This window comes from Pelodiscus sinensis, chromosome 9 (genome assembly GCF_052426305.1).
Source record: "Pelodiscus sinensis isolate ZL-2025 chromosome 9, ASM5242630v1, whole genome shotgun sequence".
Classification (NCBI taxonomy): domain Eukaryota; kingdom Metazoa; phylum Chordata; order Testudines; family Trionychidae; genus Pelodiscus; species Pelodiscus sinensis.
In genome coordinates this window covers 63,369,232-63,381,059 of record NC_143060.1, presented here as the reverse complement: position 1 = coordinate 63,381,059, position 11,828 = coordinate 63,369,232, and the positions used below count along the sequence as shown (strand labels likewise).

Sequence of the window (11,828 nt, the reverse complement as noted above, 5' to 3'; positions counted from 1 at the left end):
CTCGGGATCAGACAGCACGGAGATCCGGACCAGGGAGGGGAGCTACCCCGGACCACCGCCAGGCAAGACCCAGCAGAGTCCGGATCGCGCCGCGGTGTCGGGAGCGCGTGTTCAGCCGCTTCTGGCGAGCCCCATTCAATGGCACGAGGTCTTTTATTTTCTGGGGAGGGGACCCGGGTTCGTGTCTAGCCAATGCGAAGAGACCTCTCAGGTTGGGAGAGGGACAGGTTGTCAACACAGCGCCCTAGGCGCGACTACTGCCGGGAAAGGGGGGTTTACATTGCCCAGCGAAGTGAAGTCACGCCGGTTTGCTACCTGTAGCTCTGGGCGGACGTCGCGAAGAGGTGGGCGCCTGAGGGCGCCAGGGACGGAGTGGGAGGCAGCGCCGGTGCCTAGGAATAAGCCCCTGGCCAAAGAGGGCGATCGCAGACTCCTTTCCCCGTTCCCCAAGTGAACCCTCCGTCTGGTCCCCGCTCTCATCCACTTCGCGCCTTGCCCGCCGCCTTCCTTCCAGGAAGGGAGAGATCGCTGCCCCCGGAGAAGCGCCGCGGGCTCTCGGCCATGCATTATTAACACTAATTAATGAGCACGGCTATTCGCCCCCCAGCACAGCAGAACACTTTGGCTCGCCAGAGCCAGCGGGAAGAAAGCCAGTGGCCAAGCCGCCTGGCTTAAATGGAACTGCAAAGGGGGGGGTTATGCGAGGGTGTTAATTGAGTGTCTCTGCGCGCTCCAATGGGGGGGGGGGGGGATGATTGACGGGCGGTTATGGACTGGGAAAGCGGGAGGGGCAGGAGGAGGTGATGCTTCGCGAAGGGGGGGAGGGGGAGTGATGCGCAGAATTTATGAGCTCGGACATCACTCGGCATCATCCCTTTAAAATCCAGCAAACAAACAGGGCGAGGGGGAGAGCCGGGCTGCCTCGATCCGCGCATCTCACGCGCCCCCCTCGCCTCTCTTCCTTCGCAGGAGCCTCCCCGCCCAGGAGGGCGCAGATCTCCCCGGCACCTCCGCGCCGGGCAGCACCTGGACGGCGCTCGGACCAGCTGCAGCCCCCAGAGCGGAGCGCCCCTTCCCGAGCCCCCAGGGTGGGAGCGAGGCGCTAGGGCGCCGCGCACGCTGCCAGCCCCCCCGTGGAGAGGCCATGGTGCCGGGGGGTGCCCGTCCCGCGGTGTAGCCAGCGCCCTGCGCGGGGATGCCGAGGCGAAGTTTGTGAGGCGAGCCCGGGAAGGATGCGCCAGCGGGCGCGAACCGGAGCGAGCCCCAGCTGTCCAGCCGAGCGCACCTGAGCGGGGCGGGCGCAGGAGAGGCCGGGCCAAGCGCAGGGGCTCCAGGCGGGCAGGCCAGTCCCTCCCCCGCGCCGCCGGGGGACCCCAGCCGGACACTTCTCCCCGGGCGCGCAGGAGCATGCTGCTGGCCACACCCCTGCTCCTGGCCGCCTGGGTGCTCAGCGCTGCCGCCCCCGAGCCGGACGGGGCGCCCCGCCGCTGGCAGGCGCTGGGGCGGGCCCAGGGCCCGGGCTCGCCGGAGGGGGAGCGATGCTGGCTGGGAACCAAGCGCCGCCGAGCCAGGGCCGCCCCGCAGCGCCACCCGCGGGCGCTCTACCCGGGCGCACGCAGCGCAGACGGCGGCCCGGCGCCCGAGCGGCTCCGCGCCCCCCGCAGCGCGGAGCGCAGCAGCGTGGAGGACACGTGGGGAGAGCCGGACGCCTCGCAGCAGCGCGCACGCCCCAGGCCTCGGCCCCGCCAGCTCCCCCGGCGCCGCAGCTCGCCCCCTCCAGGCGGCCTCCTCGCCCTCTACTTCCCCGGGAGCCGGGAGCAGCTGCTGGCGCGGCCCGAGGTGCTGCCCGAGGTCCCCAGCGCCCAGTTCACCATCGAGGTCTGGGTGAGGCCTGAGGGAGGACAGAGCAACCCGGCCATCATAGCAGGTAAGCGTGGGCCAGACAGCGCCCTGGGGAGGGGCGTGTGGCCGCCAAGCCCTGAGACGAGCTCCCATATGCCAGCGGGTGTGGCCCCCCAGGGGAACAGTCTCTCGGGGACGGAGGCTGCATGGGAGGCAAAGGGCTGGGCTGGAACCAGGCTCCCTTGGCTCGGAAAGCCCAGCCCCTTGGGGAAGAGAGTGGGCCACAGGCTGAGACTCGGCTTGCGTCCAGCTGTTGCGCTGGAGTGGTGGGATCCCATGGTTAATGAATCCCTCTCGTCCTCTGCCCCTTGGTAACTCCCCCCCCCCCCCCCCAGCCACGAGCCTCCAGACGATGCAGGTGCTGGGAGGTTTAAGATTGGAAGAGGCATCCAATTGAGTGAGCCAAGCCATGTTGGCGGTCAAACAATCCCTGCAGTCTGATCCAGGCCCAGGGCTGTCCAGCAGAGCCCCTGGAAGCTCCGCCTGCCGGTGACTAAAGGAGCTGAGTTTCCGTTTGTTTCGAGTCGGCCCCTCTGGGCTTGATTCCCCTTGGCCCTGTGCCAAGTGGATCTGGACCATTGCGGTTCGGTAGCGCTTTGCACCGGTGTGAATGCAGGGCTATGGGGGAGCAGGGTCGGGCTCAGAGATTTAGCTCCAGATGGTATCTCTGTGTGGTCTGGGAGCTTTCCTGGAGGAGACCCTTGGGGGTAATACATATCTGAAAATTGCTTCGCGTGCCCCTGGCACCAGGGCTACATAGAAAACAGCATCTGGGACTGATCAGTGGAGGTATGTTCTTATGGGATAAACACCTGGCAGATACTAGCTGGATGCTGGGCTACCTTGAAACAGGAAACACGTTATTAATCTTTCCCATCAAAGCGTCAGCGGGAGCATGCGGACCTGACATGCCCCGCAGGTATCTGAGGCCTGTCCCTAATCTTAAACGATGGGTCAACCCCATCTGGTTTGGAGTTCAAATTTAGTTCCAACAAGTGCCAAAAAAGTTGGCGGTGTCTCTAAACCAGGGGAGGGGAACCGTTCTTGGGTTTGGGGCCACTGACCCACAGAAAAATCGGGGGCTGTACACAAGTGAGAAGCAAAAAACCCCCAAACAAACAAACAAACAAAAAAGACATGGCCCTCAACTGAGAAGGAGAAAGACGCCCCCCACAGTCCCCTCCAACACCAGAGCCTAGGGGAGCCCACCTAGTTGATTTAGTAGATCTTGTGTGCTGCAGCCCCGCAGTAGGGGTCAGATCCAGGCATGCAAGGGGCCTCTTCCGGCCTCTGGGCCTGAGGTTCCCCACCTCTGCTCCACACCTTGTGCCGATCTCTTGAGTCTGCAACATTGGTTGAGAAGTCACAAGGTCTCTCCGAAGATTTGGTAACGTCTCCCTTCCAGTCAGGCCGGAAACACTGAGTCCAACCTTCCTCCTGGTATTTTGGAAATTCCAGCACTGAACGGGGTGTGTGGGGTGGGGGGGTCACATGAGGAAGGACACAGGGGCAGGGGAGGACTAATGGCTGGGAAGGTTAATCAAACTGAGATTTTTTTGAGCTTCTAAGCAGTTTTGGGTGAAGGTTGGGCTCAATTTCCATTGTGGCCAGACTGTTCCACTTGTCCTTATTAAGTTCCGACCACGTTGACCTTTCTTACCTACTCATCTGGTTTTATGACTCTCGTTATTATTGAAAAAAAATTGCCATTTAGGAACACATGCAGAATAATATGTATGTGCAGGAAATGAATCTCACCTCATTTCCACCTTGCGGTGCTGCCGTGTTTTGTCTGAGTCGGGGCACGGGACGGACCACGTGACCGTGACGTGTTGGGCTAATCGAACCCAGGCACTGGCCATCGCTGAGAGATGCCCTGAATGAGCTACCTGTGTGCTGTCATTAGAAATGTGTCCGAGACCACTCCCCTCTTGCCACAAACACCACTGAGCTCCGGTGAAGTTCACACCGAAATCTGGACGGACTCCAAACAGTGCGCTAGTTTCTGTGTTTCCTTTTGTTGTCTGGCTCAGGGCTAGAGAGAGTAAGAGCAATGAAAAGGCTTCTTTGGCGGCGAATAAGCATATCTCGAGCTCATACGGCTCCTTTAACCCCCGTCCCGGCACCTGCTGCTGTTCTGCAGGCCGGGGTGGGGGAGGGCGTCCCATTTTTCCCACTTGAGTTGGCCACGTTCCTGGGCTCCCTTGGCAGGGCTCCCTGGTTTCGTGCCGTTCAGCAGAACCGAGCAGCAACGTCCCTCCTGGTATTTGTCCAGCGAACCCCCGGGGAGAGCTGGCTGCAGGGAAGACGTGTCCGCTGGCCACAGGGTGGCACTATTGCTGTGCACAAAGGTAGCCAGATGGCTTGGTTAGGACCTCTGCCTGCACCTGGGCAGAGCTGTGACTTCCCGCCGGGCTGGGCCGGGCCTTGCTCGCCAGCTAGCGAGAGGTGTTCTGGGGGCAAGAGGGGAGGAGCTTTGTCTGGCAACCGTTTCAAGAGTCCTTGTGTCCCACGGATGAAGGGAGCCCTGGAGAAAGGTGCTGACCCGCCCCCTTTGGAGACCACAAGGCCTTTAGTTTCCAACAGAGCAGGTGCGTGGTGGCTAGGCCGGCTTTCCTCACCTCCTCCAGCACCCTGCCGCTGCCCTGCTCCGGACACAGCCCTTCTAGCAGGGCAGGGGAGTCACGTTGCACGGTGCGGCGTCTTCTGGGGCCGCCGGCCAGCGCGCCGCCGTGTCTGGACGCTCCGCCACTCCGAGAGCCAGGCCACCCGGGGCGGCTCAGACGTTGGAAGGACAAGGGGAGAGCTGGCTCCAAACAGCCGGCTGTGGCGGAACGAGCCGCTCTCTGAGGCCAGGCTGGTGCGGTGGGCGGGGTTTGCTTTCGATCTGCCGGGGGAGATTCGTGTCTGTCTATGCAGGCCAGCCAGCTGGCACGGTACGGGGCCGAGGGGGGAATGGCAGTGACGGCATCGACGGGGGGTTCAAATGCAGGGGCCAAGGAGACTTGTCTGCTTGGCCTCTCCCGGTTTGATCTTGCGGGTGTTCCTCCGCCCTGTCTGGTCTCCCGCATCTGCCCTAAGCTCACCTTAGCACTGGAGGCAAGTATCAGAGGGGTAGCCGTGTTAGTCTGAATCTGCAAAAGCGACGAGGAGTCCTGTGGCACCTTATAGACTCACTGAAGTGTAGGAGCATAAGCTTTCGTGGGCAAAGACCAACTACATGCATCTGACGAAGTGGGTCTTTGCCCACGAAAGCTTATGCTCCTACACTTCAGTGAGTCTATAAGGTGCCACAGGACTCCTCGTCGCCTTAGCACTGGAGGATCCCCCCTGCCAACGGAAACGTCACTTAAAGGAGAAGCAGCGGGCATGTCTTTTTTTCCCCTCGCTGACCTGGCAAGCGCTCGCCGTTCCCCCGGAGTCTTTGCTGCGGCAGCCGCCGCCGGGGGAGCGGCGAGGAGGGGAAGAGAGACGCCGTGCAGCAGGAATCGAATACGGCGGTTGCAGACTCCTCGGAAGGGGTCCTCGGCAGGGCTGTCCTTAGGCTTTATGGTGCCCTACGCGAGATTATTAAACTGGTCCCCCGATGACTGACTTGCTCTTCCACCCCTACTCCCTCTCCTTCCCGGAGACCCCAGCAGCCAATCCCCTCCCTCAGGCTGTGCATTCGGCTCTCTCTAGGACCCAGCCCTGCTGTTACATGCTCCACTGCTTCCTGTCCTAGGCGTGGACAGCACATTTCATTAGGGGGTGCACCCAAAGAATTGTTTTTAAATGTACTTTGACCCCCATTAGCCACGCCCCTGACTCCCCATTAGCCACACCTTTGGAGGCAACACTCAGGGCAAGATGGACACATGACCAAAAGTAAAAGGTGTCATGTGACCCCTCATCCTCAAGGACTTTTCCCACCATCCTCCTACCAGATTGGCCCCCACCAAACTCCCCACGTGCAGCTCTCCTGCAGTTGCATTAACCCCATGTGTGTGACGAAGAGGCTGGGGAAGTGTTCCCTCGGACTCCCTCGGAGAGTTTTCTCCCGTGAGCAAAATGAATGTTGTGTTGTGCCCCAGTCCTGAGTTCATGCGGCTTGTTTGGATGTGCCCCTGTGGCACCCACGTTATTAACAAATATCTTATAAACCTCGACCTTTTCCCTCTGCTGCCATGTCTCCTCCCCTTGCTCCATCAGCTCCCCTGGTGCCTGCCGCCCCCCAACCCCTCACCCTCCCCTGCTGTCCTGACTCCTGCCCTTCTCACTGCCCTCAGCCCTGCTGCGACCTGCCCCCCTCCACCAGCCCTCTCTCCCCCCTGTGCCCACTCCTCCAGTGCCCCACTCTGATCATGTGAGCTACCCCTCCTCATCCCCTCTCCTAACACCTCCCTCTACACACCCGCCCTGCCTCTCTCCTCTGTGCTGGTCCCTCCCCTGCGGGTCTCTGCCCTTCTGCTTCACCCCAGAATCCCCTAGCACCTGCACCTTCCCTTAGCCCTGCACCCTCCTGGTGCCTCCCCCTTCCCTTACTGCCCCCGCCCCCTTTTCCCTCTTTTTCCCTGATGCCCACCCCCTCACCACTCTCTCCTCCCGCCCCCCTGTGCCCTCACACATGACTTGCTCCATTCCCACCCCTTCTTTCAAGCCTTCTCCCAGCACCTCCCCCCTCCAGCCCCCAATGCCCTTCCCCTCTCCTCTCCTCTCCCAGCATCACCCTGTCCCCCCTCCCACTGACACCTCCCCTCCTGCCCTTTCCCTCATTGTCTCCACTTGGCCCCCTGGCATTTGTCTCTCCTGCACCCCTCCCGTGGTGCCTTCCCCTTTCTTCTCCTGACCTGCCCCCCTCCCATCAGCACAAGCCCCTTCCTCTCCCACCCTTCCCCCTGTTTTCCCCCTCGCCTACCTTGCAGCTATCCTCGCCTTCCCATCTGCAGGGCTGGAGTTTGCTGCGATCGGTCCCCAGAAGTCCCCGCAGCCCAGACGATGTGCCGGAGCCGGAGCTGGGCCGCTCGGCGCTCACAGCCCCGGCCCATCCCACCACGGCCGGTCCCACCCCAGCGAGGCTCCGCTCCCCTGCACGTGACCCTGCCCGCAGCGCAGCCCCGGCTCCTCCCGGCACTGCCGCCCCAGCTGACAGCTTCCCTTCTCCAGCCGGGGTCAGCTCCCCATCATGGGGCGGGAGCACACAAACCTACTAGCCTGGCCCCCTAGGCTCCGGTGCATGAGGGCAATGTGGGGAGGGTATTTCTCCTTCTCAGTCAGGTTGGTTTTGTTTGTTTACTTCTCTCTTGTGTGTGGCCCCCGATTCGTGTGATTCCCCCCGGGGTCAGCAGTAGGGATGTTCAATTTCAATTAAGCAACTAATCTAGAAGCGGGGGCAGGGCACTTGCTATCCCCGCTGAGCCTCTGCCTTTGAAATGTAGTAAGAGCCGCCTGCGGGGAACCCGCTTACATCCCTGGTCAGCGGCCCCCGCCCCTAAAAAGGTTCCCCCCCCCTGCCCCTCTCCCTTCCGCCTTGCGGCTCCATGCTCAAGCGGCTCTGCGCCCTTCTGTCTTCGTGCCGTCCTGCCGGCACCTCTCTCGCGGCTGCGGGGCGGGAGGGGCTCTGCCAGCGAAGACACAGGCAGGGCCACCCACTCTCCCTCGCTGTCCTGATCCGCTCCCCCTGCCCAGGCATCGCTCCGGATGTCGGTGCCTGCTTATTGCCTCTCCGCCGTCCCCACGGACACGGCTCCCAGCCGCCCCTCCTCTGCTCGCAGGTCTGGCTTTGGTGGCCGCAAAAGACTCCCCCGTTGCCTTTGGATTCTGCCGTCTCCTCCTTCCCCGATCCTCCTGAAACCCGGCACTCCCTGCTCGCTCTCCCTGCCTCACTCAGCCCTCTGGGCCCCATCCCCGGCCCCCTTTCATTAGCCAGTGCTAGTCTCTGCCCGTCACCGCTGCCTCGCCTGACTGTCCGGCATTCAGGCATTCCTCCTCCCGAGAATACCTCCCCTGGGGGGTGAAGATCCTTCTCTCTCCCCGTTGTTGCTCTTAGGTCTGTTAATTCTTCTCTCTGTCTTAGGCAGCGTTCCTAGCGCTCGGCTCTATTTTCCCACCTGCCCAGGGCGTTCCTACTTCACCTCGTCCCTTGTGCCGTGGAATAGCCCAATACATCTGCCTCGCCCTGTCCCCTCTGCGACCCGGGTCTAGGGTTAGCCTGGGTTAGCAGTTCTGCAAATAGCAGCTTCGGTTCCCCTTCTCTAACTGTACCAGTTCTTGAGAGCCTCACGCCCGGCAGCTGCGGTGGATTATAGTCTAAGCTGTAATTCTCCATGTCAGCGCCTCCGAAACGTGGGTCACGCGATTCCCTGCCTTTGCTGAGAGCCCTGCTGGCCCCGTGCAAGGGCAGCGCCGCTGGGCGGGCGTCTCGCCCGGCCGGGATGGACGTGCGATGACAGGAGGTGTGGGCTTTGCACGGCCGCCGGCGACCTGAGCACGCAAGGAACATCCCTGCGGCTGGGGCGCATGTGAGGTATTGGCAGAGCCGATCGCTAGGCTGGCTTGTTTATGAGCCCTGGCAGGAATGTGGAGTCATGTTAACCTGGTTCTGTCTGTTCCCCTTGGGCATGTTCCAGAGGGTCGAGAGGAGCGGCTCCTGCCGCTCCTCCATCTCTGGGCACTGGTCTCCCTGCTATAGAGGAGACCGCAGGCTGCCCGTCCGGCAAGGTGTGATTGTGGGGGCGCTCCCCTGTGTCCCTAATGCCGAGGGGCTGCGGTGATGGCCGGGCCGGACGCGCCACAGGCGGAATGGCGGAGGGCGCGGCGCACTTGAGACGTGTTGGTCGGGAGGTGGAGCGACGTGGACCGTTGCGAGTTTCGGGGCGGCGCTGCAAACCAGGCGAATGGCGCCAGTGCGCCCTTGTGTGGACGCTTTGAAATCGGTTTAAGCCTGGCTTGGATGGATTGGGCCTGCACCCACAAATTATGGGTAACTAGCAGACTTAGCCAGCGTTGCCTGGATCCTTCAGGGCAGGGCCTGGGGGATATGCGGGGGTGGGTGCGCAGGAGGCTGGGGGCCAGGGGCCTGTGTCTCTTCCCACCCCTCAGGCCACCGTGGGGCTGTTCTCTCCTCCTCCCCCTGGTGCTGTGGCCAAGGGCTGGGGCGGGGGCGAGGGTTTGGGGCAGAAGAGATTCGCACTCGGTTTGCTCGCAGGCAAGATGGCAGAACTCCAGCCCAGCCGGCCACTCCTTTGGTCGGGGTGGGCAAAAGGGCCTCCTCAGGCTGGATCCGGCCCGCCAAGCAGGTGGATCTGGCCCGCGGAGGCCCTGCTGGTCCAATTAGGACCTGGGGGCATGGGAGCGTGTGAAGCCTCCTTCCCTCCCAGGAGGACGTGTGGCTCGGAAGCGCCGCACGCTGCTCGCAGGGTGGGGGAGAGCGGAGGAGGCCTAATTGGCCTAGGGCCAGGGGAGCGAGGGACGTCTCCTCCCACGCCAGGGGCATGGGAACTTGGGGTGGGGGCAAAGGCCCTCCCTCCGCCCCCGACCAATCGTTGTCAGGGGGAGGGGAACCTGGAAACGTCTTGACCCCGCCCCTTCTGCTCGAGGCCCCGCCCCTTTCCGTGTGGCCGGGGGCCACTTCAAAAATTTCCGAAGTGGCCTCCGGCAAAAAATGACTGCCCACTTTGGTGGTACGACTGCCCCCAGTGGACACTCTGCAGGATAGCTCTCCCCTGAGGGCTTGCGGCCCCCAGTGACCACTTTCATTCATATATATATATTTTTTATGGAGATATATCTAGCTCATAGAACTGGAAGGGACCTTGAGAGGTCATCGAGTGCAGTCCCCTGCCCCATGGCAGGACCAAGCACCATCCCTGGGAACAGCAGCCCTCCCTTCGCATGCTCTGGCAAACCATCCTTTTCCTGGGCTTCTGGTTGTCCTGGCACAACCAAACCCCGACCTTGCTTTCCGTTAAGATAAGAGGAAGCTGCCTGTCAAATGTTGGGCCCCCAATCTTATTGTATCGGAGGAATTCTTGAACAAACAGCCTGGCCGACCGACAGACGGGCGCACTCTGAAATAGACAGCTAGAAGACATGTAAATGACAAGCCGCAGGGAAATGGATACAAGCCGGATTTAAGAGGCTATTAAGTGCCCCCACATAGAGGATTATGTCAGTTTCACGAAAGGCTTGTCTGCACACACAAACTACTACGGCAGCACCCTTGCAGCTGTAGCGCTTCAGTGAGGACGCTGCCTCCCGTTGGCGTAGGTAATCCACCCCCGAGCCAGAGCTGGGTGGATGGGAGAATTCTCCTACGGACCTAGCGCTCTCCATCTGGGGTCGACTGGGTTGCTGAGGGAGTTCTACTGCCCTAGTTTCCTAGCACAGACCAGGGCTGGTTTATCTAAACCGATTTAAGTCAAGCCAGGGCAACGTCTGTGTGGAGCCAAGACCTTCGCACATAGGGAGCTGCTTTCTGGTACAGAGCAGAAGAGGGAGCTCTGGAAGTGCCGCCGGCTGGGTTCCGAGGCGGTTTGAATTCCATCCTGCTGCCATGTGGTGGAAGGCCGAGATGAGGTGCAACACTGTGAAAAGGGAGCCGTGAGTCTGGGTGCCTCGGATTGTGTGAACGCTTGAAAGGGGTCTGCGGCACATCTCGGCCACACTTGTCTACACGAGAAAGTGGCTTCATTTTCAGGTGTGATTTTTTTTTTTAAACCGGTTTAGTTAAACTGGTGCAAAAGAGCTGTGTGGACACACTGATGTCTGTGTAGATCAGGCTAATTACACTTTAGCTCAGGTCCGTTAACACCGGCTCGGTCTGGTGATGGGGAGCAGTCTGAAACCACAATTAGACCGACTGGGAATGGGTTGAAGCCAAACCGACACTAGCCTGCTTTGTACAAAACTGAACGTGTCCACACAGGGGTTTGTGCCTCTTTGGCTAAATCTCTTTGAGCTCGGATTGAAGACCCTGTGTGCTGGAGAGAGTTGCGCCGGTTTAATTGAAGTTGGTTTTGAAACACAAAGCGTGCCGGTTTCAGAGTGCCGAAGGGCCAGCTCTTTGGAGGTATTTAGGTTCCTAGCTTAATTTGTTAATTTTTTTACAGGCATCTATTGATTTCTGTGGGTGTTAGGAGCCTGGACACTTTTGAAAATGCCATTAGGTGCTTACGTACCTTTAGAGAGCTGGCCCTGAGTCCCATTTCCAAAAGCGATGTACGCCCTTGGGAGGCTAATTCTCAATAGGATATACGTGCCTCAATCACGTAGGCACTTGTGAAAATTACCCCCTCCGCCGAACGCATGGAAGGGTAGGCCAAACCCATCGCTAGAGTAACCCCCTGAAAATGAATTCTACCGAGGAAGATGTAGAAGACTTGGAGACTCCGCTGTGCTGCCCGCCCAGACGTCCCCTCGCCAGATTGGCTGCATTGTACAGGTGGCTTGTCTCGCACCTGTCTGGGCTGAACCAGGGCCAGGGAAGGGGAATGCGTCCTCCTTTCCCTCTCCTACCCTGGCCCACCCATGTTGAGTGCATGCCTGAGGAGAAAACTAGAGCGTAAAGGAAAGCTATAAATCTGCCTCGAAGCTGTGAGGGAAACAATTCCTGGAGGACTCCCTTTTGCTCGGGGTTGCTGTGTTCTAATTCTTAAAAGCTTTGTCCTGCAGATAAAACGCTTGGCGTCCAATCCGGCCCCAGCGGAACGCTGTCCGGCGCGCCGCTCAAAGCCAGCTCGCTCGCTGCAGACTCGCGCGTCCTCCTCCCCTCCCTTTCCCCCTTGGCTCCCTCCCCGTCCTCGTCTCCCGTCAGGTCCCCCTCCCCTCGCCGTCCCTTCCACCTGCTAATGGCTTCTGCAGACAGCTCCGGGGCCCGCAGGCCTGTTCTCCTGCCTCAGGTCAGGGTCACTTGCGTTTGTGTTTTCAATCTAGACTCCCTCTCCCTG

The 11,828-nt window shown here is 60.7% G+C and overlaps 1 protein-coding gene across 1 annotated transcript in view; it reads left to right on the top strand.

The window, feature by feature from the left end:
* Window positions 1-802: 802 nt before the first annotated feature.
* PAPPA2 (pappalysin 2) overlaps window positions 803-11,828 on the top strand; it is a 146,260-nt gene continuing 135,234 nt past the window's right edge. The window contains exon 1 of the mRNA XM_075936896.2: window positions 803-1,927. Within this exon, the coding sequence (XP_075793011.2) occupies window positions 1,408-1,927 (520 nt within the window). The 5' untranslated portion in view covers window positions 803-1,407. The remainder of the gene's footprint in view (window positions 1,928-11,828) is intronic.